Genomic DNA, 24,735 nt, shown 5'->3' with positions numbered 1-24,735 from the left:
TGTTGCAGGGTAACTTAATAGCTCCAGATATCTTGTGTCCAACTACACCCCACATTACAAACTTCAAGTCCCTGGGGCTTCTCCTGTTGCACCGGGCTATGCGGCAGGGCAGAGCAGCTCCGGCACAAATGTGTGTGCAGACACCCGTGACACGGGACAGACAGGACGTGACAGACAACGGGGACACGACACGGACAGAAATCTCCTGGCAAGGAAAATGGCTGCGAGGACTGAGAGAATGCAAAAGGAGATGACCGAGGAGAGACCGATGGTGAGCTGATGAGGCTCAGAGAAACCTGGAGGAAGAAGATGCTAACCGAATGATTTATTCCAAGAACTGCAAAGATGGATGCCCGAGAATCCTACGGCCAGAAGCCTCTACCTGCCCTCACCTTCTCACAAGTCCTAGTCCGCCATAATGGATCCTGGCAGGGCAGAGCTGTCCATACAGCTCAGAACAAGACCTAAAGAGACATCTGACCGGATGCTTCTAAAGAGACAAGAGAGTTTGATGCCTGTCTGAGCTCCTGAGGCGAAAGTTCTATGGCCTGGGTGCCAGGCCGAGGAATGCAGAGATCACAGATGCTAACAATGATGCCAGGGTTTCTGACAGGCCCCTCCAAGACCTAAGGTAAAGGACATGACATATCCAAACAACACATAAAACACAAAAGACAAGTGACACGATACACACCGGGACTGCTCTGCGCTGCTCACCTCAGCACTGTGATCCAAAGCCAGGCTTTGCTTTTATGGGGCCTAAGGGGCTGCTTCATGGACAGCCCCATCTGCAAAGGAGACTCAAAAACCCCTCCCAGTAATTCCCAAACCAGCACCCTGCTTTCATCCCCTCTGTGGGTCGTAGCCCTCTACTTATCTCTCGCACTCCTGGGGATGCCGGTCTCGGGTGCGAAGAAAGGCCACCTCGTCAGCCGGGAAGGTCCTGCTGGCACCGGGCTGGTGTCTCTTAGACAGCTGTATTAAAGAAAACCAAACATCAGTGCCCAATGTTGGCAGCCCCGCGACCAAAACCCCACAAGTCTGCTACTCACCATTCTCCTAAGAACACTCAGCTGCTCGGGTCGCACGCGTCGGGCACGCTCGGAGACCGAGGCCGTCGTCACAGGGGGTGCCTGGGCTAAGAGGAGATGAGGTGATTTGGCATGGCTGAAACCTGAGGGGACCCTCGCTCCTCCTCCCTACTTCCCCGACTCACCGCAGCTCCTCGGCGGCTCCTGACCCGGAACTCAGGGCTGGCGAGAGCGGCAAACCCGGTCCATCGGCTGCTGGGGATGGGAGCTTGGCGTGCTCCGAGCGGATGGCCTAAGGCACAAAAACGAGAATGGAGACTGAGACGTGCCCCAGGAATTGAGAGCTCAGCAACAAGAAATGCTACTGATCCACCTTGCTCTCCTGAACTTGATTTCTGGGATCCAGCTATACTTCCTAAAAATAAAGACAAAAAAAAAAGCTGTAACAGGGCCACACTTAACACTCCCACTGCAGAAACAAATGGTGACTGACCTGCTTGTGGGAACCCCCTCACCCAGGATGGGGGGCTCTGCCACGGGTGCAATGCATCTGCACCTGAAAGAAAGTGAGAACATATGTCAAACACCTGCAGGATAACTCAAAACCTGCAAACACCTTAGGTCAATCTAGGAATGTCATCTAGAGTCCAACTACACCCCACATTACACATTTCAACTTCCCAGGACTTGTCCTATTACACCAGGCTATGCGGCAGGGCAGAGCAGCTCCGGCACAAATGTGTGCACACACCCGTGACACGGGACAGACAGGACGTGACAGACAACAGAGACACAACACGGACAGAAATCTCTGGGCAAGAAGGATGACTGCAAGGAGCACAAGGACAGAAAATTAGATGACTGAGGTAAGAGGGATGGTGAGCTGACGAGGCTCAGAGAAACCTTTAGGAAGAAGATGCTAACCGAATGATTTATTCCAAAAACTGCAAAGATGGATGCCCGAGAATCCTACGGCCAGAAGCCTCTACCTGCCCTCACCTTCTCACAAGTCCTAGTCCGCCATAATGGATCCTGGCGGGCACAGCTGCCCATACAGCTCAGAACAAGACCTGAAAAGACATCTGACCGGATGCTTCTAAAGAGACAAGAGAGTCTGATGCCTGTCTGAGCTCCTGAGTCCAAAGTTCTATGGCCTGGGTGCCAGGCCGAGGAATGCAGAGATCACAGATGCTAACAATGATGCCAGGGTTTCTGACAGGCCCCTCCAAGGCCTAAGGTAAAAGACATGACATATCCAAACACACATAATACACAAAAGACAAGTGACACAATACACACCGGGACTGCTCTGCCCTGCTCACCTCAGCACTGTGATCCAAAGTCAGGCTTTGCTTTTATGGGGCCTAAGGGGCCGCTTCATGGACACCTCCATCTCCAAAGGAGACTCAAAAATCCCTCCCGGTGGGTCCCTACCGTGCGCCCTGCTTTCATCCCCTCTGTGGGTTAAAGCCCTCTACTTATCTCTCAGACATCTGGGGATGCAGGTCCGTGTCATTTGCAAAAAAAGGCAGCCTCAACATCTGGGAAGTTCCTGCTGGCACTGTTGTTCAACAACTCCCTCTTGTTTCTTAGTCAGCTACATGAAAGAAATGCAAATATCAATGCATGATCTCTGCAGCACAGTGGCCAAAACCCAACAATTCTGCGACTCACCGTTCTCCTAAGAATGCCCGGCTCCTGGGGCCGCACCCTTCGGCCGCGCTCCGAGGCTGATGCCATGGTCACGGGGTAAGCCTGGGTTAAAAGGAGACGAGGTGATTTGGCATTGCTGAAACCTGAGCGGACCCTCGCTCCTCCTCCCTACTTCCCCGACTCACCGCAACTCCTTGGCAGGTGCCCAAGGCTACCCTGGTGACGCCTTTAAATAGAAGAGTTCAGGGTTTCATCACCAGATCCTGTAATGCGTCCACAGGGCTCGCACGTGCAGGGAACCCGGTGCATCGGCCGGCTGGTGACGGGGGCTTGGCAGGCTCCAAGTGGATTGCCTAAAGCATAAAAAAGAGAATGGAAGCTTAGACTTGCCCCAGGAATTGAGAGCTCAGCAACAAGAAATGCTACTGATCACCTTGCTCTCCTGAACTTGACTGCTGGGATCCAGATTTACTTCCTAAAAAGAAAGACAAAAAACAGAGCTGTAACAGGGTCACCCTTGACACTCCCCCTGCACAGACAAATGGTGACTGACCTGCTTGTGGGAACCCCCTCACCCAGGATGGGGGGCTCTGCCATGGATGCAATGCATCTGCACCTGAAAGAGAGTGAGAACATATGTCAAACACCTGCAGGATAACTCAAAACCTGCAAACACCTTAGGTCAATCTAGGAATGTCATCTAGAGTCCAACTACACCCCACATTACACATTTCAACTTCCCAGGACTTGTCCTATTACACCAGGCTATGCGGCAGGGCAGAGCAGCTCCGGCACAAATGTGTGCACACACCCGTGACACGGGACAGACAGGACGTGACAGACAACGGGGACACAACACAGACAGAAATCTCGAGACAAGAACCATGACTGCAAGGAGCACAAGGACAGAAAATTAGATGACTGAGGTAAGATGGATGGCGAGCTGACGAGGCTCAGAGAAACCTGGAGGAAGAAGATGCTAACCGAATGATTTATTCCAAAAACTGCAAAGATGGATGCCCGAGAATCCTACAGCCAGAAGCCTCTACCTGCCCTCACCTTCTCACAAGTCCTAGCCCGACATAATGGATCCTGGCGGGCACAGCTGCCCATACAGCTCAGAACAAGACCTGAAAAGACATCTGACCGGATGCTTCTAAAGAGACAAGAGAGTTTGATGCCTGTCTGAGCTCCTGAGTCCAAAGTTCCATGGCCTGGGTGCCAGGCCGAGGAATGCAGAGATCGCAGATGCTAACAATGATGCCAGGGTTTCTGACAGGCCCCTCCAAGACCTAAGGTAAAGGACATGACATATCCAAACACACATAATACACAAAAGACAAGTGACACGATACACACCAGGACTGCTCTGCCCTGCGCACCTCAGCACTGTGATCCAAAGCTAGGCTTTGCTTTTATTGGGCCTAAGGGGCCGCTTCATGGACACCCCCCCATCTCCAAAGGGGACTCAAAAACCCCTCCCAGTAATTCCCAAACCAGCCCCCCGCTTTCATCCCCTCTGTGGGTCATGGCCCTCTACTTATCTCTCGCACATCTGGGGATGCCGGTCTCAGGTGCGAAGAAAGGCCACCTCGTCACCCGGGAAGGTCCTGCTGGCACCGGGCTGGTGTCTCTCAGACAGCTGTATTAAAGAAAACCAAACATCAGTGCCTGATCTTGGCAGCCCCTCAGCCAAAACCCCACAAGTCTGCTACTCACCGTGCTCCTAAGAACGCTCAGCTCCATCGCCGAGTCCCGTGATTCTTCCGCAGGGCTCGGGAGAGCGGCGCGCCCGGCGTGTCGGCCGGTCGGTGACTGGGGCTCGGCGTACTCCGAGTGGATTGCCTAAAGTGCAGAAACAGGAACGGATGCTTAGAGTTGCACTGGAAAGCGAGACTGGAGCATTAACAACTGCTTCTGTACCCTACTCAATGCTCACCTTGCCCACCTCATCTTGACTGCCGATATCCAGCTTTACTTCCTAAAAAGAAAAAGAACAGAGCTGTAACAGAGTCACACTTTACACTCTCCCTGCAGAGACAAATGGTGACTGACCTGCCCGGGGGAACCGCCTCACTCGGGATGGGTGGATGGATTTTGCCCTGGATTTTATCCTTCTGCATCTGAAAGAAAGCGAGGACAAAAGTCAAAGGGCTGCAGGATAACTTCACAGCTCCAAACATCTTCTGTCTATCTAGGAATATCATCTAGAGTCTGGCAACACCCCACAAACTGCAACTTCCTGGGACTTGTCCTGTTGCAGCAGGCTATGCGGCAGGGCAGGGCAGAGCGGCTCCGGCACAAATATGTGCGGACACCCGTGACATGGAACGTGACAAACAGGGGGACGACAAACACGACACGTTATGCTTGTGGTGAGGGTCTCGAGGGGAAAAGGCAAAAGGGACCCCAAAGACACACTAGGTAACACGGTACACTGGACAACACGACGTGGACCGGAACTGCTCTGCACTGCCCGCCTGAAAGCTGCCGTCAAAATTAGAGCCTCTCCCTCTAGCTCTCCTAAGAGGCCCCTTGGAGGAGATTGCTTTTCCCACTGCTAATTTTTAAATCTGTCCCAGGAACTCCCAACCCGCTGCTCTCCCATTGTCCCATCTCCAGGCCGTGGCCCTGACTTATCTTTTGGATGATCCGTGATGAGGATCCACATGGCACCTGAAATGAGTCTGCCTCAGAGGGCCCCGTGATGGCCTGTTAGCCTCTCGGTCAGCTACAATAAAGAAAACCAAAACCAAAGTATGAGTACAGAGTTATGTGGGCCAAATCCCAGCGAGTCAGCTACTTGCCCTCTCCTGAGTGTGCCTGGCTCCTTCAGGCTTCAGCTTCATCCTGATTCCAAGGCTGCGGCCGTTATTGTGAGTGACACCTGGGTTAGAGAAAGGCAAAGTTAAATGGCATTCCTGTGAGTGCAGTGGGTGACCTTGTGTGCTGTAAGATGTGTGAATGCCTCTGCTCGGCTTCTAAAAGGCCTGGGGTGGGGGGCTCAAATAAACACCCTTTCTCACCCTGCTGCCTTCAAAACCACCCCCCCAACAATAACTCCTAACCAGATACCCGCTCACCCTCCCTCTCCTAGTCACAATCCTCAAATCACCTGAAGCCTTAATCTCAAACATCATCTTGGACACTGGGCAGATTCCCAGATTCCTCTTGTGACATGATGAATCTGCTGAAAAAAGCATTGTAGTTGACACAACCTGGAGCCTCTGGAAGCTGTACTCTTCCTAAAAAAAATACAAAACAAAATAAGAACAAAACAGGAAATTACAAATGCACTTTACCACCCCTAAACACAAAACCAAAAACTGTGAACTTAAATACTCCCTGTATTCTATGCTGTTTTCTTCACAGTATCTTCAAAGCCTCTGTTGCTTTAGATGCCCAGAAACACCTGCTGAAAACAAGCTGAGATAAGCTGAAAGAGCCTCTTACCTGAAATGAGAGTGAAATGAGAGGAGAGCTCTGATCCCAGCACATCCCAGAGAGGGAATGAAGGCCCTGAGCAAAGGCTGGGGTTAATATACCCCTGATGGTGCCCGCCTCTCGTTCCCATGGCACCCAGGAAAAGGGAGGGGGGTGAATCCCACCCGGTATGAAAGCCCTCAGAGCAGTTGCAGCTGTTTGGCTCCTCTGACTCAAATTCAAGGGGAGCAAAGGGCTTGTTATAGAAGAAAACTCTTCTGAAAAATAACAGTGCTTTGTTTTTTGCAACAACTACTTGGAGTAAATGGGCAGGAAACTGGTAAGAAATAAAACTTTCTGTTTAGGCAGCATAACTAGATAAATTGGCTAATTTACTGTGACCTTACATAATTATTCCTTAGTGGCTATTAAGTAGTACTTCATGTGTGACTGAGCCCGGTGGAGAAGAATGCTTATGATATGAATCGTCTAAGTCTCCTTGGGACCTCTAATTAGGCCTATCTACATTATAAGTAAAAATAAGAAAAATAAAAGCTTCCCAGGCAGTGTAAGGGTTAAGTGCATGCCAGGCTCACCCTGCTCTGAGATACTTGGTCCTATGGCACAGAAAGAAGGGCCCTGAAATGTATTTTTAAACCCTTAAAATGCTGAAAAAAGCAGAGCTTCCTTCCAGTGAACCCCTTAAAAAGAGGAAATGGGGCAGTTACCTCTACTGAAAATAATACAATAGCAAATAAATAGCTTCTGCCCTTTAATTTACTCTCCTTAATTATTGGGAAAAGAAGGGTTTTCTTCTCACTTTAAATCTCTCCAGTGATGAAAAAAAGAGGGATTTTTCCCTCAGTTCAAATTCTTATGGAGGGATAGCTGGGCTTCTCCCTCAATTTAGGCCTCAGGACAACAAAAAGGGGGCGGCTACCCTTAATTCAAACCCATAAGAAACATTGTCAAGGTTTTCCCCTTCTACTTAAACTGGGGAATAATCGAAAATGAGGACTCCCTGTCAATTAACACCCCTAACAGCATAGAAAAGGCAGGGATTCTTTCAACTGAGACCACTAAAATTGCAGGGGAAGCAGAGTCCCTCCCAGTTTGAACACAAAAAATAAAGGAAAAGGAAGCTTTTTCCCTTTTTTCTAAACCCTTTTTCTCCTAATAACCCCTCTCCTTTCTGGGAGTGCTGTGGAGGGTCTGGGGGCTCTGGGGAGGGACTGGCACAGTAAAAGGGGAAAGTTGAAAGCCCTCTCCTGGAACCCCACATGCTGCCTGGCCTGCTCAGATGCTGCCCCTTGGCAAAAGGGCTCTTCCCTTGGCGTTTTCTCAAAGGGGACTGAGTGGTAATAGTTTCAAAAAAGGCAAATGATCCAAGAAATGTACAAAGAACAACACAGAATTAAGAATTAAGACAACGCTTGTACCACTGATTTCAAACACTGCCTGGTTTTATTCTGGTCTTGCCTGAATAAAACATCTCCTTAGGGGAGGAATACTCCAGATAGAAGGATCAAGACTGTTTTTGTGTTCTGACCGTAGCCTGAGAATTGTACAGGGGAGAAGGGGAATTACCATTTCCATCAGTAAACTTTATTTGATTCATTCCAAGACTGGACATGCTAGCTGGGTTATAAGTAAATGCTTGAATTGTGAGAATAATTAGTATTGTAGTTCACAACATTTATGCTCTTATTGCAAAAAGTGTTAAAGTAATAACTTAGTTTTGTGGATGGGAATTACTAGTGCCTGGTGAATGAGAGATACCTGAAGAACGGTAAGAGTCCACAGCTAAAGGGTGTCCAAACCAATTTGCCTGGAAATTATTTAAGAGAAAGTGAGAAGGAAATAGAGGGCACGACCAGATTGGCCTCTGTTTTTTGCCACCGAGAAGATCAAATACGCCTGCTGTGGGTTGCAACCTCACAGGCCTGGGAGGTGGGAGTATAAGGCATACTGGACCTCTGTTAGTCCTGTTTCTGGCACTCATTTGTTCTCTTTTCCCTTTCGGGATACCAGCAAGATCGTGTCACAAATGCTGCAGAAAGCATCACGTGGAAAGAAACCAAAGTTCCTCTTTAATTACACACACCTATGTCAACAGCCACTGTTATAACCCATCCAAATTAAGAACCTGTAGGCAAAATGGAGTAAATTATTGGATTACAAGAAACTTAGGAAAAAGTGGTAATAGATTTGGAATTGAATGTCCAAAAGGAGAGAGAGGGATTTGTTTTACATTTAATCTGGACGGTTCGAGATTTGGTAAAAAAACAAATAATAAACGAAAAGGTGAAACCAGCACAGCAACTTAACTCTGTATTGACTCCAAATTATCTATTGAGTCGTATTACAAGACTCCAAGCAGTTATAGAAATGATAGCAAATGGAGCTGCCCAGGCATTGGAGTTAATATAAAGTCAGCTAAGCCAAACAAAAACTGTAGGGTATCAGAATAGGTTGGCTTTACACTATTTATTGGCCAAAGAAGGGGGTGTTTGTGGAAAGTTTAATATATCAAATTGTTGAAAATTGATGAGCACAGAAAAGTCATTCTAGAAAAAGCAAAAGAAATCAAAGAAGAAAAAAATATATATGCATATAATAACCGAGGTACCGGTCCAAAAATTAGAAAACAATGTTAAAACCTAGCTGGTAGAGTAATGTATTAGAAGAAATTAAGATCTTTCATTTTATGTGTTGCAACTATTTTTATATTTCTTCCTTGTGTAATCCCCTGTTTTATTTTGCCCGCATAGTCCAGAAGATGCAAGTAGATAAGAAATATTGCTCAAGCCAAAGGATTTACAAAGAATAAGAGTGGGGATTGTGACAAATGCAGGTATTTTATATTGGCTTTTTTGAAATATTAAAATGAATATTATATGTGTTGTGTTAGAAAGGAATGCTGTATTAATTCTCTTAAGTAGTGTGTTAAATACAGTTTTAGGTTATAAAAACTGTTAAAATAGAAACGATGCTATGTAAAATACTTTTTTTAAAGAAAGGACTTGCAGCGAGATAGCGGCCACAGGACACCTGGATCTTTCAGAGAAAAAGAATTTATATATATTGCCCTCTTATCAGAAGAAACAAACTTCTTCCTGCCTCCAAGGCGCTGTTAGGATTAGAAGGAAGAAGTGGATGATGACCAGACAGAATCCTGTGTTTGAATGGAATTTATGCACCATGTATGAAGTGTATGACTCTGCAACAGGCTATTGCTTTTAAGGGTTAATCCTTTGTTAACAGGGGTCCTTTTTCAGGCTCGTGCTGCCCAGAAAAAGGTACCCAGACGTCCGTAACTCTTTGTTTTTGTTGTCTCATATTGTCCTAATTCAAATTGTCCAAATTATTATTACTCTAATTGTATGACTATTTTTATAACCATTTTATTACTATTAAACTTTCAAAAATTTTAAAAGCAAGTGATTGAGGTTTTTCACACCAGTCTGTTAGGTGAAAATTATCAAAATATTTTTGTGAGTTTTCTAATTTTGGCATTAATGCTGGCAAATTTTCAGGGTTTACTGTCTATTTGTGGGTCGAGAAATCTGTCCCAAACACTGAGGGGACTCTGGAGCTATTTGGGAACAGTTCTTTTTCGAAATTCTTTTGTGTTGGGATCAAAGGGGTGGCATTTGCAGGAGCAAAATAATTCTCTGTCTGTCCTGTATTTATTAAAGCAGCTGTCATATTCCAACCTCCTCCTCCTCCTCCTCCTCCTCGCACGGTTTGTGTGCATGGATGTGGCTGTGCAGATGAATCGTGACACAAAGTAGTCCCACTGGGTGCTAGGAGTGTGGAAGGCGAAAACGCAGAGGCACACCAGGTATCGGTTGCTCAGGGTTACGCGCTGCAGAGGGATCTCTCGGTGCCCAGCAGAGGGAGACACGCGGAAGGATACACGCAAGGCGCTACAGTTTTCGCCTGCTGTGGTGCCGTGTATAGACGCAGTGGCGGCAGAAGTGGCGTGACAGGGCACAGGGATGCCGGCTGTGGCTGGACAGCGGCACGCAGCGGCTCGGAACCGGGACCGGGCTGTACCAAAGCTGCGGCAAACGCAGTGGGGGGTGGCGGCGGGGCCGTGGAGATAGAACTGCGCATGCGTGCGGCTGATCCCGGAAGCAGCGCTGTGGTTTGATGAGTCGGCGCGGAGTGATATCGCTGGTGCGGGGGTTGTAGCAACGGCGCATGCATGGGTTCCATCACTCCGGCGGCGTGGGCAGTCATCATGGCAGCGGGCAGGCCGGGGGGTGCGGGAGGCGGCGGAGCTGGGGGAACGGGAACGGGGCCGTGGCTGCGGCCGTGGAAGGGAACGCCGGGACGTCCGTGGTTGCAGGAGGCGGCAGAGGCGCGCCATCCAGCAGCTCTGAAGCGGGAGGGTGCGGTGGGGAAGGCGCGGCTCGGCCCGCCATGCTGCGGCGGCAGCAGGAGAGGAGAAGCGACCACGGGCGGCGCTGACGGGAGGCTGGGCTGGAGCGCCGCAGCGCCAGCACGGGGTGCCTTGGGTGGCTGGGGCGCCCCGTAAGACAGTCATTAAAACACCCTAAAAATTATTGAAAAAGCCCTGAAAAAGCCCTAAAGGTATCCTAAACATTTCCAGAGAATTCCTAAAAAACTCCTGCAAAAAAAACCCGTAAAAATATCCTGAAAAATCACCTGAAAGACCCTAAAAAACTGTTTAACCCCTACCTGTAACACTGTGGCCTCCAAACATCATCTCTACCTATTAATCGGGGTAACTGCAAGACCCTCAAACACCACCACAATCACCAGCTTGAGTTGGTCTGGGCAGCACCAAATAAAATAAAATAAAAAGCTTTATAAATAGAGAAATTAAAAATAAAAATTAAATAAAAAATAAAAAAAATAAAATAAATGCTTTACAAATGGGAAAATAAAAAAAAAGAAAATTAAAAAAATAAAAAGCTTTAAAAACAGAAAAATTAAAACTAAGAATTAAAAAAAAATTTAAAAAATAAAAGAAATGCTTTAAAAATAGAAAAATTAAAACTAAAAATGAAATAAAAATGAAATTTAAAAAAATAAAAGAAATGCTTTAAAAATAAAAAAATCAAAACTAAAAAATTAAATAAAAAATAAAATTAAAAAAATAAATGCTTTAAAAATAAATCAAAACTAAAAATAAATAATAAATAAAATTAAAAAATAAAATTAAATAAAATAAATGTTTAAAAATAAAAAAATTAAAACTAAAAATTAAATAAAAAATAAAAAGAAGCTTTAAAAATAGAAAGATCAAAAATAAAAATTAAAAAAAATAAAATAAATGCTTTAAAAATAGAAAAAGCAAAAAATAAAAATGAAATAAAAAATAAAATAAATAGTTCAAATATAAAAAATTAAAACTAAAAATGAAATAAAAAATAAAATTAAAAAATAAAATAAATGTTTAAAAATAAAAAAAATTAAAACTGAAAATTAAAAAAAATTTAAAAAGCTTTAAAAATAGAAAGATCAAAAATAAAAATTAAATTAAAACAACATTAAAAATGCTTTAAAAATAAAAAAATCAAAACTAAATATTAAATAAAAAATAAAAGTAAAAAAATAAAATAAATGCTTTAAAAATAGAAAAAGCAAAAAATAAAAATGAAATAAAATATAATATTTGAAAAATAAAATAAATAGTTCAAAAATAAAAAATTAAAACTAAAAATGAAATAAAAAATTAAATAAAAAAATTTTAAAAAGCTTTAAAAATAGAAAGATCAAAAATAAAAATTAAATAAAAAATTAAAAAAAGCTTTAAAAATAAAAAAATAAAAACTAAAAATTAAATAAATAATAATTTTTTTAAAAGGATTAAAAATCGAAGAAGCAAAAAATAAAAATGAAATAAAAAATAAAATTAAAAAAATAAAATAAATGATTTAAAAATAAAAAAATTAAACCAAAAAATTAAATAAAAATAAAATTAAAAAATAAAAAAAGCTTTAAAAATCGAAAAAGCAAAAAATAAAAATGAAATAAAAAATAAAATTAAAAAAATAAAATAAATGATTTAAAAATAAAAAAATTAAACCAAAAAATTAAATAAAAATAAAATTAAAAAATAAAAAAGCTTTAAAAATAGAAAAAGCAAAAAATAAAAATGAAATAAAAAATAAAATTAAAAAAATAAAATAAATAGTTTTTAAATAAAAAATGAAAACTAAAAAATAAAAAATAAATTTAAAAAAATAAATGCTTTAAAAAAAAAAAACAAAAAAATTAAATTAAAAAAAATTTAAATAAAATAAAAAGCTTTAAAAATAGATAAATCAAAAATAAAATTAAATAAAAAATAATAAAAAAAGCTTTAAAAATCAAAAACTCAAAAGTAAAAATTAAGAAAAAATAAAAATAAAAAATTTAAAATATGCTTTAGAAATATAAAAATTAACACTAAAAATTAAATAAAAAGGAAAATTTAAAAATAAAATAAATGCTTTAAAATAGAAAAATTAAAACTAAAAAAAAGTTCAAAAAAAGCTTTAAAAATCGGAAAATTAAAAATATATTAAATAAAAATTAAATTTAAAAAATAGAATTAATTAAAAATAATTAAAAAAACAAAATAAAATCCGTAAAGTGCTGTAAAGTACTGTAAAAGTTCCATAAAAGGCCGTGTCGTAAAGCGCGACTGTCGAAAAAAAAGCACCTTTTACGACAGTCGCGCTTTACGGCACCTTTTGCGACAGTTTTACGACAGTCGCGCTTTACGGCACCTTTTACGACAGTCGCCCTTTACGGCACGTTTTACGACAGTCGCGCTTTACGGCACCCTTTACGACAGTTTTGCGACAGTCGCGCTTTACGGCACCTTTTACGACAGTTTTGCGACAGTCGCGCTTTACGGCACCTTTTACGACAGTTTTGCGACAGTCGCGCTTTACGGCACCTTTTACGACAGTCGCGCTTTACGGCACCTTTTACGACGGTTTTGCGACAGTCGCGCTTTACGACACCTTTTACGACAGTTTTACGACAGTCGCGCTTTACGGCACCTTTTACGACAGTTTTACGACAGTCGCGCTTTACGGCACCTTTTACGACAGTTTCACGACAGTCGCGCTTTACGACACCTTTTACGACAGTTTTACGACAGTCGCGCTTTACGGCGCTTTTACGACGTTTTATGGAAATTTTACGGCACTTTACAGCACTTTAGAATTTTTATTTTGTTTTTCATGTATTTTTAATTAATTTTATTTTATTAATTTTGGGGGTTTTTAAATTTTTCTATTTTTAAAGCTTTTTATTTTATTTTTTTAATTTTTTTATTTGTTTTTATTTTTAATTTTCCTATTTTTAAAGCTTTTCATTTTATTTTTAAAATATTTTTAAATTTAATTTTTAAATTTAAATCTTCTTTTATTAAAGCATTTATTTTTTTAATTTTGTTTTTTATTTAATTTTTATTTTTCTATTTTTAAGGCTTTGTATTTTTTTAATTTTATTTTTTGTTTATTTTTATTTTTAAACCTTTTTATTTTTTAAATTTTTTTTTTATTTTTAAAGCATTTATTTTATTTTTAAATATTTATATTTATTTTTAATTTTTCTATTATTAAAGGTTTTTATTTTTTAAATTTTATTTTTAATTTTTTAAATTTTTCTCTTTTTAAACTATTTTTTAAAAATGTTTTTATTTTTATTTTTAATTTTTCTATTTTTAAAACTTTTTATTTTTTTAATTTTTATTTCATTTTTATATTTCATTTTTTTATTTTTAAAGCATTTATTATATTTTTTAATTTTGTTTTTTATTGATTGTTTATTTTTCTATTTTAAAAGCATTTATTTGATTTGTAAATTTTTTTATTTAATTTTTAATTTTTCTATTTTTAAAGCCTTTTTAAAATTTTTTAAATTCGTTTTTATTTTTAATTTTTCTGTTTTAAAAGCTTTTTATTTTATTAATTTTTTATTTCATTTTTATATTTAATTTTATTATTTTTAAAGCAGTTATATTTTTTAATCTTGTTTTTTACTGAATGTTTATTTTTAATTTTTCTATTTTTAAACCTTTTTATTTTTTTATTTTTAAGTTTTCTATTTTTAAAGCATTTTTTTAATTTTGTTTTTTATTTTTCTATTTTTAATTTTTGTATTATTAAAGCATTTATTTTTTAATTTTGTTTTTTTTCTAATTTTTATATTTTTTTTCTATTTTTAAAGCATTTATGTTTTAATTTTGTTTTTTATTTTTTATTTTTTAAATTTTTTATTTTCAAAGTTTTTGAATTTTTAAATTTTATTTTTTATTTTTTTAATTCTTAATTTTTTTATTTTTACAGTATTTATTTTTTAATTTTATTTTTTATTTAATTTTTATTTTTAATTTTATATTTTGAAACCTTTTTTTTATTTTTTAATTTAATTTTTTATTTCTATTTTTAATTTTTCTATTTTTAAACCTTTTAGTTTTATTAATTTTTAATTTAATTTTTATATTTAATTTTTCTATTTTTAAAGCATTTATTATATTTTTAATTTTGTTTTGTATTAAATTTTTATTTTTAATTTTTCTATTTTTAAAGTATTTATTTTATTTATTTAATTTTATTTTTATTTAATTGTTATTTTTAATTTTCCTATTTTTAAAGCATTTTTTAAATTTTATTTTTTATTTAATTTTTATTTTTAATTTTTCTCTTTTTAAAGCATTTAATTTTTTAAATTTTCGTTTTATTTTTTATTTCTAATTTTTCTATTTTTAAAGCATTTATTTTTTAAATTTTGGTTTTTTTAAATTTTTTTTAAATTTTTCTATTTTTAAAGCTTTTTATTTTATTTTATTTGGTGCTGCCCAGACCAATTTAAGCTGGTGATTGTGGTGGTGTTTGAGGGTCTTGCATTACAGCACTACATTTTATGGAACTTGTACAGCACTTTACAGCACTTTACAGTTTGGTTTTTTTTATTATTTATTTTTAATTAATTTTGTTATTTTATTTTTTTTTTAATTTTTCTATTTTTAAAGCATTTTATTACATTTTATTTGGTGCTGCCCAAACCGGCTGTAGTGCATTTTTATACTTTGTAATACTTTGAAGTAATTTTTCCCAAATGGTTTATCCCAAACTGTACCCCCCTCCCTTTACCTGTGTTATCCCTCTCCCGGGATGAGATCATCCCCAAACCCCCACCCTGGCTCTCTGTCAATCACTCAGCCTCCCATCCCCCCCATGCAGAAGTTTCAGTCCAAGTCCTCGAGTGATTAGCCAGAGGCTAGGGGTCAGCCCCCCAAGCCTTGCCCCATACGCTGTCCTATATGTCTATCCCCCAGCATCCATCCCTTAGGGTCACTTAATGGTTGGTAGGATGTTATCTACTTTCAGTTTCCACCTCCCTTTAAATGTAACCTTGGCACATCTCCCGGGGCTCTGGGCAGGAGCCCCCTGAGGTGCAGGACCTCCTTTGGGGATCCTAATAAAACCTTGGATTAACCCCTGCTAAGAGTCAGCCCTTTATCTTCTACCGCTGTCTCTGGTGTCTCTTCTGCTGCAAAGGCGACCAGGCCAGGTGCCCTCAGCACCCTCAGGGCACAGAGAGTGTCTGCCCCCAGCCCAGGTGCCCTCAGTACCCTCGGGGCACAGAGAGTGTCTCCCCCCAGCCCAGGTGCCCTCAGTACCCTCGGGCCACACACAGTGTCTCCCGCTGTTGGCCGTGTCGGGGCTGCCCCCCCGGTGTCTGCCCACTTGGGACCGGCCGAGGGTTACTGAGAGGCTCGCACAAACCTGCTTGGCCGCTGATTGTGGTGGTGTTTGAGGGTCCCCAGGACAAGGGAGGAGATGAGAATCTTGACTCCCCCTTTCAGAAGGCTGAAATATTATTTTATGATCTCTATTATATTAAAAGAAAATGAGATATTAGAACTACACTAAAAGAGCAAGGAGACATCAGAAAGCTGGAAAGGAATGAATAATAAAAACCTGGGACTGATCACAGCCCCGACACCGCTGGACCATGATTGGTCATCAAGTAGAAACAATGCACAGGAGACCAACCCAAGATGCCCCTGTTGCTAAACCATCTCCAGCCCACACTCCACAGCCAGCAGATTGTTATTGGTTCCATTTCTGTTCTGAGGCTTCTCAGGAGAAAAAACCCAGCAAAAGGATTTTCATCAAACACATCAGTGCCAGGTGATGGCACAGGCAGCATCAGCTGGCAGAGGTCACTGTGTCATCCCTGCCAGCCCAGGTGTCACAGCAAGGAGGAGAGAGTTCACCCTGTGCTCACACTGCAATACAGAGCAATACAAACACAACACACACATTAACACAAGATTATAACCTTTTTCTATTTTCATTACTTGTGGATTTATTGTTACAGGACACCCAAAACAACAAAAGCACACAAAAAACAGCACTCATCTACCATTAACACCCCCTTCAAATGACACACAAACTCACCATCCCTCTGATCACAACTGCTAAATTACACCCCAGCAATCATTGGTCCTCGGGAACATGGTTCCCTGGAGCCTCCAAAAATTCCTCCTGCCTGAAGAAATACCCGGTCCCTGGAGGGTCTGTGCCCAAACTTTGGCGATGAACGTCGCCTCGCAGACCGACCGGGACCCGGGAAAAAAAACCCAGCCGGGGGGAAAAAAAAAAAGAAAAAAAAAACAGCCGGGGGGGGTGGGGGGGCTAAACCCGGCTGGGGATTTTTTACTCTAAATTTACAAATGAGTTGAAAAACCTGAAAAGCAAGTCACACACACAAGGTTAAATCCAGTCACAGCATGCGCTCACACACGCAGAGATGAGCAGACGCCGACAGACAGACACGTGCTCTCACACACGCTCACGCACTCCTCCCATTTAATCTTTCCCTGTGGCTCTTACTCGAGACGCTGAAGAACGTGCTTCCACGCTTCTTCTGGCTGCCGCTCCTCGACCTCAAATGGTAGATTCTGGGGAAATCAGTAGCCTCAGGGACCTGTGAGATGACAGGAAGCGGTCAACGAGTGGCTGACAGCTAGGACTTGTCCCCGCTCTGACCGATAAATTTTCTACCCTAAACCCCACTAAAGACAGATGAACAGTAAAGTTTTTATAACTGTTCTACCTAACTGTGACTACATGCCAGGGCAGGGCAGCTCCGACCATAAGTGGTACAACATGAGTACACACAATAAAAGCAGACGCATACAGTGCAAGTGTGCATGGAGTGTAAGTCCATACAATATAAGCCAGCATAGGTACACACAATGTAAGTACATACAGTGTAAGCAAGCCAACATAGGTAAACGCAATGTAAGTACATACAGTATAAGTACATACAGTATAAACCAGCATAGGTACAAACAATGTAAGTACATACAGTATAAGCCAGGACTTGAGATAGCTCTCTGGAAGATTAATTCTTGAACCCTGTACCCTTTGAGAAGATGGAACCTATAGAACTCCTGCAGTCACGTGAGGAGGGTGTAAGACGCTCCCTCGGGAAGTCCAAGAGAATGGCGTGGAAAAAAAGGCACTACCAAAGCTGGTAGTGAGAAGGAAGACGGATGAGAACATCTTGTCCCTTTGAGACATTCCTGTCTCAAAGAGTAAAAATGTAAAGATGCCGGAATAAGGGATATCCAGGAAGGAACGTGAGTAGAATATGGCCTACGTGGCACGGAATAGTGCCGATAAAGCGTCGAGACGTAACAAGGGCCTATAACATGGAAGACGACAGACACGGACGACATAACACGGACACGGACGACATAACACGGACACGGACGACATAACACGGACACGGACGACATAACACGGACACGGACGACAACTGCCTGGCACTGTCCCCATAGGGACCCGAGATTCCTAGTGCAAGGTGAGCCAGAGGCGGATGATGCCAAAGGAAAGGAAGCCCTAGGACGAGAGCACGTGATGATGAAATGTAACTCGTCAAAAGAAGTTAGTGCCAAAGCAGTTAAGAGGATGCTCGAGAGGGGCGGCGAGCCTAGAGAAGGAAGCGGACTGCTGGGTGACCGTGGCCCTAGCTTCGGACCTGAAGGCGAGCTCCTCGGGGGAAAGATCCGTGACGACGTCGAGTCGAGGGAGGCGGACGACGCAAAGTTCCCGAGAATGTGGAGATGGGTCAGAACTGCCCTGCCCGGCAAAGGCTCTGGCGAGGCTGAGGGGAAACCCTCTCCCTTTACTTCCAGAGAGCCCACCCCGCTACAGACCTGTCCCCTAAGCTGACATCTGATTGCCTCCTGTGATAGTAAAGGCTATTCCCCTTCTCCCAGCCACTGGCCCCGACACTTAGCTTTTGGAAGATGAGAGGACAAAATCCATCCTCGGTCAGACGTGGACGTTGAGATGCTCTCCGTGTGTGCTTCGGTGCTGCCGTTTCCAAGCTTGGGCTACGAGCCTCCTCAGGGTACCTAAGGCAAAACAGAAAACCTGACTATTGCCCTCAAAAACAGTAATCCCCGGGACTCCTCCGCATCTCTGCCCCGGCTCACCTCAAATCTTGATTTGACTCCAAAGGGTGCCCGGAAGATACCTGCAAAGAGAAAAGGGACACGCTTAGCGTGCTGCTGTGTAACGCTCACCTAGGAGTCAGCCTGCCTAAACGCCAACTCACCTGCCCTCCTCTGTTCCTTGGCGTGCCTAGGGCAGCGACAGCACCTGCAAAGAAACAAAGCAGAAAAGCATGCTGACATACTGTGAAAACACAACCTCCCAAATCTGACAAGGATGCCACACCGATACCTTAAGCTGCACATACCTGGCATAGGCGTGCTCGGCCAGGAGAGATGGCAAGTGGACCACCTAAAATAAAAAAACAAGAGGAGATGCTTAGAGCTGCACCAAAACTGAGACCTCAGCCATAACAACTGCTTCTGTACGCTATTCAATGCTCACCTTGCCCACTCGGCCTTGACTGCTGCTCTCGGCCTTGACCTCCTAAAAAGAGAGAGAAAGAACAATGCTGTAACGGCCACCATTTATGCTTCCTCTGCAGAAACAAACATGGACTCACATGCTCGGGGCAATCCCCACACCCGGGATGGGGGGCTCTGCCCTGGATTTTATCCTTCTGCATCTGAAAGAAAGTCAGGACAAAAGTCAAACTGTTGCAGGGTAACTTAATAGCTCCAGATATCTTGTGTCCAACTACACCCCACATTATAAACTTCAAGTCCCGGGACTTCTCCTGTTGCACCAGGCTATGCGGCAGGGCAGAGCAGCTCCGGCACAAATGTGTGCAGACACCCGTGACACAGGACAGGACGTGACAGACAACGGGGACACAACACGGACAGAAATCTCCTGGCAAGGAAAATGGCTGCGAGGACTGAGAGAATGCAAAAGGAAATGACCGAGGGGAGACCGATGGTGAGCTGATGAGGCTCAGAGAAACCTGGAGGAAGAAGATGCTAACCGAATGATTTATTCCAAGAACTGCAAAGATGGATGCCCGAGAATCCTACGGCCAGAAGCCTCTACCTGCCCTCACCTTCTCACAAGTCCTAGTCTGCCATAATGGATCCTGGCGGGGCACAGCTGTCCATACAGCTCAGAACAAGACCTGAAAAGACATCTGACCGGATGCTTCTAAAGAGACAAGAGAGTCTGATGCCTGTCTGAGATCCCGAGTCCAAAGTTCTAAGGCCTGGGTGCCAGGCCGAGGAATGCAGAGATCGCAGATGCTAACAATGATGCCAGGGTTTCTGACAGGCCCCTCCAAGGCCTAAGGTAAAAGACATGACATATCCAAACACACATAATACACAAAAGACAAGTGACACGATACACACCGGGACTGCTCTGCCCTGCTCACCTCAGCACTGTGATCAAAAGTCAGGCTTTGCTTTTATGGGGCCTAAGGGTGTGCACTTCATGGACACCCCCATCTGCAAAGGAGACTCAAAAACCCCTCACGGTGGGTCCCTACCGTGCGCCCCGCTTAGATCCCCTCTGTGGGTTGTAGCCCTCTACTTATCTCTCGGACATCTGGGGATGCAGGTCCGTGTCAGGTGCAACAGAAGGAAGCCTCAATATCTGGGAAGTTCCTGCTGGCACTGTTCAACAACTCCCTCTTGTTTCTCAGTCAGCTATGTGAAAGAAATCCAAATATCAGTGCATGATCTCTGCAGCACACTGGCCAAAACCCAACAATTCTGCCACTCACCGTTCTGCTAAGAATGCCCGGCTCCTGGGGCCGCACCCTTCGGCCGGGCTCCGAGGCTGATGCCATTGTCACGGGATAAGCCTGGGTTAAAGGAGACGAGGTCATGTGGCATTGCTGAAACCTGAGCGGACCCTCGCTCCTCCTTCCTGCTTCCCCTACTCACCGCAACTCCTTGGCAGGTGCCCAAGGCCACCCGGATGGCACCTTTTAATAGAAAAGTTCTGGGCTTCATCACCAGGTCCTGTAACGCGTCCACAGGGCTTGCACATGCAGGGAACCCGGTGCATCGGCCGGCTGGTGACGGGGGCTCGGCAGGCTCCGAGTGGATTGCCTAAAGCACAAAAAAGAGAATGGAAGCTTAGAGCTGCACCAGAAAACTGAGACTGGAGCAATAACAGCTACTTCTCTCCACTGCTCACCTTGACTGCTGGTATCCAGATTTACTTCCTAAAAAGAAAGACAAAGAAAAGAGCTGTAACAGAGTCAACACATACACTTCTGCTGCAGAGACAAATGGTGCCTCACCTGCTTGGGGGAAACCCCTCACCCGGGATGGGGCCTTCTGGCACACATTTAATCCATCTGAATCTGAAAAAAATGTCAGGACAAGAGTCAAGCTGTTGCAGGATAACTTAAGAACTCCAGATATCTTGTGCCCATCTACAAATCCCACCTAGAGTCCAACTACACCCCACATTACAAACTTCAAGTCCCGGGACTTCTCCTATTGCACCAGGCTATGCGGCAGGGCAGAGCAGCTCCGGCACAAATGTGTGTGCACACACCCGTGACACGGGACAGACAGGACGTGACAGACAACAGGAACACAACACGGACAGAAATCTCCTGGCAAGGAAAATGGCTGCGAGGACAGAGAATGCAAAAGGAAATGACCGAGGAGAGACTGATGGTGAGCTGATGAGGCTCAGAGAAACCTGGAGGAAGAAGATGCTAACCGAATGATTTATTCCAAGAACTGCAAAGATGGATGCCCGAGAATCCTACGGCCAGAAGCCTCTACCTGCCCTCACGTTCTCACAAATCCAAGTCCGCCATAATGGATCCTGGCGGGGCACAGCTGTCCATACAGCTCAGAACAAGACCTGAAAAGACAGCTGACCGGATGCTTCTAAAGAGACAAGAGAGTCTGATGCCTGTCTGAGCTCCTGAGTCCAAAGTTCTATGGCCTGGGTGCCAGGCCGAGGAATGCAGAGATCACAGATGCTAACAATGATGCCAGGGTTTCTGACAGGCCCCTCCAAGGCCTAAGGTAAAAGACATGACATATCCAAACACACATAATACACAAAAGACAAGTGACACGATACACACCGGGACTGCTCTGCCCTGCTCACCTCAGCACTGTGATCAAAAGTCAGGCTTTGCTTTTATGGGGCCTAAGGGGCCGCTTCATGGACACCCCCATCTGCAAAGGAGACTCAAAAACCCCTCCCGGTGGGTCCCTACCGTGCGCCCTGCTTTCATCCCCTCTGTGGGTTGTAGCCCTCTACTTATCTCTCGGACATCTGGGGATGCAGGTCCGTGTCATTTGCAAAAGAAGGCAGCCTCAACATCTGGGAAGTTCCTGCTGGCACTGTTGTTCAACAACTCCCTCTTGTTTCTCAGTCAGCTATGTGAAAGAAATCCAAATATCAATGCATGATCTCGGCAGCACACTGGCCAAAACCCAACAATTCTGCGACTCACCGTTCTCCTAAGAATGCCCGGCTCCTGGGGCCGCACCCTTCGGCCGCGCTCCGAGGCTGATGCCATTGTCACGGGATAAGCCTGGGTTAAAGGAGACGAGGTGATTTGGCATTGCTGAAACCTGAGCGGACCCTCGCTCCTCTTCCCTACTTCTCCGACTCACCGCAACTCCATGGCAGGTGCCCAAGGCTACCCTGGTGACACCTTTAAATAGAAGAGTTCAGGGTTTCATCACCAGATCCTGTAATGCGTCCACAGGGCTCGCACGTGCAGGGATCCCGGTGCATCGGCCGGCTGGTGACGGGGGCTTGGCAGGCTCCAAGTGGATTGCCTAAAGCATAAAAAAGAGAATGGAAGCTTAGACTTGCCCCAGGAATTGAGAGCTCAGCAACAAGAAATGCTACTGATCACCTTGCTCTCCTGAACTTGACTGCTGGGATCCAGATTTACTTCCTAAAAAGAAAGACAAAAAACAGTGCTGTAACAGGGTCACCCTTGACACTCCCCCTGCACAGACAAATGGTGACTGACCTGCTTGTGGGAACCCCCTCACCCAGGATGGGGGGCTCTGCCATGGATGCAATGCATCTGCACCTGAAAGAGAGTTAGAACATATGTCAAACACCTGCAGGATAACTCAAAACCTGCAAACACCTTAGGTCAATCTAGGAATGGCATCTAGAGTCCAACTGCACCCCACATTACAAATTTCAACTCCCCAGGGCTTTTCCTATTACACCAGGCTATGCGGCAGGGCAGAGCAGCTCCAGCACAAATGTGTGCACAAACCCGTGACACGGGACAGACAGGACGTGACAGACAACGGGGACACAACATGGACAGAAATCTCGAGACAAGAACCATGACTGCAAGGAGCACAAGGACAGAAAATTAGATGACTGAGGTAAGATGGATGGCGAGCTGATGAGGCTCAGAGAAACCTGGAGGAAGAAGATGCTAACCGAATGATTTATTCCGAGAACTGCAAAGATGGCTGCCCGAGAATCCTACGGCCAGAAGCCTCTACCTGCCCTCACGTTCTTTCAAGTCCTCGTCTGCCATAATGGATCCTGGCGGGGCACAGCTGTCCATACAGCTCAGAACAAGACCTGAAGAGACATCTGACCGGATGCTTCTAAAGAGACAAGAGAGTCTGATGCCTGTCTGAGCTCCTGAGTCCAAAGTTCCATGGCCTGGGTGCCAGGCCGAGGAATGCAGAGATCGCAGATGCTAACAATGATGCCAGGGTTTCTGACAGGCCCCTCCAAGGCCTAAGGTAAAGGACATGACATATCCAAACACACATAATACACAAAAGACAAGTGACACGATACACACCGGGACTGCTCTGCCCTGCTCACCTCAGCACTGTGATCCAAAGCTAGGCTTTGCTTTTATGGGGCCTAAGGGGCCGCTTCATGGACACCCCCCCATCTCCAAAGGGGACTCAAAAACCCCTCCCGGTGGGTCCCTACCGTGCGCCCTGCTTTCATCCCCTCTGTGGGTTGTAGCCCTCTACTTATCTCTCGGACATCTGGGGATGCAGGTCCGTGTCATTTGCAAAAGAAGGCAGCCTCAACATCTGGGAAGTTCCTGCTGGCACTGTTGTTCAACAACTCCCTCTTGTTTCTCAGTCAGCTATGTGAAAGAAATCCAAATATCAATGCATGATCTCGGCAGCACACTGGCCAAAACCCAACAATTCTGCGACTCACCGTTCTCCTAAGAATGCCCGGCTCCTGGGGCCGCACCCTTCGGCCGCGCTCCGAGGCTGATGCCATTGTCACGGGATAAGCCTGGGTTAAAGGAGACGAGGTGATTTGGCATTGCTGAAACCTGAGCGGACCCTCGCTCCTCCTCCCTACTTCTCCGACTCACCGCAACTCCATGGCAGGTGCCCAAGGCTACCCTGGTGACGCCTTTAAATAGAAGAGTTCAGGGTTTCATCACCAGATCCTGTAATGCGTCCACAGGGCTTGCACATGCAGGGATCCCGGTGCATCGGCCGGCTGGTGACGGGGGCTTGGCAGGCTCCAAGTGGATTGCCTAAAGCATAAAAAAGAGAATGGAAGCTTAGACTTGCCCCAGGAATTGAGAGCTCAGCAACAAGAAATGCTACTGATCACCTTGCTCTCCTGAACTTGACTGCTGGGATCCAGATTTACTTCCTAAAAAGAAAGACAAAAAACAGTGCTGTAACAGGGTCACCCTTGACACTCCCCCTGCACAGACAAATGGTGACTGACCTGCTTGTGGGAACCCCCTCACCCAGGATGGGGGGCTCTGCCATGGATGCAATGCATCTGCACCTGAAAGAGAGTTAGAACATATGTCAAACACCTGCAGGATAACTCAAAACCTGCAAACACCTTAGGTCAATCTAGGAATGGCATCTAGAGTCCAACTGCACCCCACATTACAAATTTCAACTCCCCAGGGCTTTTCCTATTACACCAGGCTATGCGGCAGGGCAGAGCAGCTCCAGCACAAATGTGTGCACACACCCGTGACACGGGACAGACACGACGTGACAGACAACGGGGACACAACACGGACAGAAATCTCGAGACAAGAACCATGACTGCAAGGAGCACAAGGACAGAAAATTAGATGACTGAGGTAAGATGGATGGCGAGCTGATGAGGCTCAGAGAAACCTGGAGGAAGAAGATGCTAACCGAATGATTTATTCCGAGAACTGCAAAGATGGCTGCCCGAGAATCCTACGGCCAGAAGCCTCTACCTGCCCTCACGTTCTTTCA

General features: G+C 44.0%; 1 protein-coding gene and 2 long non-coding RNA genes across 9 annotated transcripts; all 3 read right to left on the bottom strand.

Moving 5' to 3' along the window:
* Window positions 1–2,883: 2,883 nt before the first annotated feature.
* LOC129046951 (uncharacterized) lies at window positions 2,884–3,745 on the bottom strand. The gene is made up of 3 exons (XR_008508861.1): window positions 3,238–3,745; window positions 3,118–3,159; window positions 2,884–3,037 (listed from the first exon to the last, which is right to left on the bottom strand). It is a non-coding gene; the product is annotated as an uncharacterized LOC129046951 (long non-coding RNA).
* A 502-nt stretch (window positions 3,746–4,247) lies between these two features.
* LOC118696810 (uncharacterized) lies at window positions 4,248–4,667 on the bottom strand. The gene is made up of 3 exons (XR_004981687.2): window positions 4,624–4,667; window positions 4,404–4,529; window positions 4,248–4,326 (listed from the first exon to the last, which is right to left on the bottom strand). It is a non-coding gene; the product is annotated as an uncharacterized LOC118696810 (long non-coding RNA).
* A 2,882-nt stretch (window positions 4,668–7,549) lies between these two features.
* Window positions 7,550–23,360, bottom strand: LOC118696813 (uncharacterized). 7 transcript variants are annotated; one of them, XM_054517453.1, is made up of 12 exons: window positions 22,506–23,360; window positions 22,386–22,427; window positions 22,138–22,305; window positions 21,975–22,055; window positions 21,735–21,897; window positions 19,116–19,178; window positions 18,998–19,039; window positions 18,861–18,904; window positions 18,717–18,760; window positions 18,397–18,513; window positions 16,982–17,075; window positions 15,943–16,374 (listed from the first exon to the last, which is right to left on the bottom strand). In XM_054517453.1, exons 5-10 carry the CDS (start codon window positions 21,750–21,752, stop codon window positions 18,431–18,433), a joined length of 294 nt encoding a protein of 97 aa, XP_054373428.1. In that variant the 5' UTR covers window positions 21,753–21,897; window positions 21,975–22,055; window positions 22,138–22,305; window positions 22,386–22,427; window positions 22,506–23,360; the 3' UTR covers window positions 15,943–16,374; window positions 16,982–17,075; window positions 18,397–18,430. The 7 variants fall into 7 exon arrangements, with proteins under 7 accessions (XP_036254575.2, XP_054373428.1, XP_054373425.1 ...); XM_054517450.1 differs by lacking the exons at window positions 21,735–21,897; window positions 21,975–22,055; window positions 22,138–22,305; window positions 22,386–22,427; window positions 22,506–23,360 and adding exons at window positions 18,595–18,635; window positions 20,268–20,348; window positions 20,431–20,582 and having other exon boundaries at window positions 19,116–20,190; XM_054517451.1 differs by lacking the exons at window positions 15,943–16,374; window positions 21,735–21,897; window positions 21,975–22,055; ... (1 more) ...; window positions 22,386–22,427; window positions 22,506–23,360 and adding exons at window positions 18,595–18,635; window positions 20,268–20,348; window positions 20,431–20,582 and having other exon boundaries at window positions 16,429–17,075; window positions 19,116–20,190.
* Between the last annotated feature and the right edge of the window lie 1,375 nt (window positions 23,361–24,735).

The sequence above is a fragment of the Molothrus ater genome, chromosome 27, assembly GCF_012460135.2.
Source record: "Molothrus ater isolate BHLD 08-10-18 breed brown headed cowbird chromosome 27, BPBGC_Mater_1.1, whole genome shotgun sequence".
NCBI lineage: Eukaryota > Metazoa > Chordata > Aves > Passeriformes > Icteridae > Molothrus > Molothrus ater.
This window is presented reverse-complemented; position numbering and strand designations above follow the sequence as displayed.

Coding starts and splice junctions, on each gene's coding strand:
- LOC118696813 (XM_036398682.2), bottom strand. CDS start 10,659: ATGACTGTCTTACGGGGCGCCCCAGCCACCCAAGGCACCCCGTGCTGG.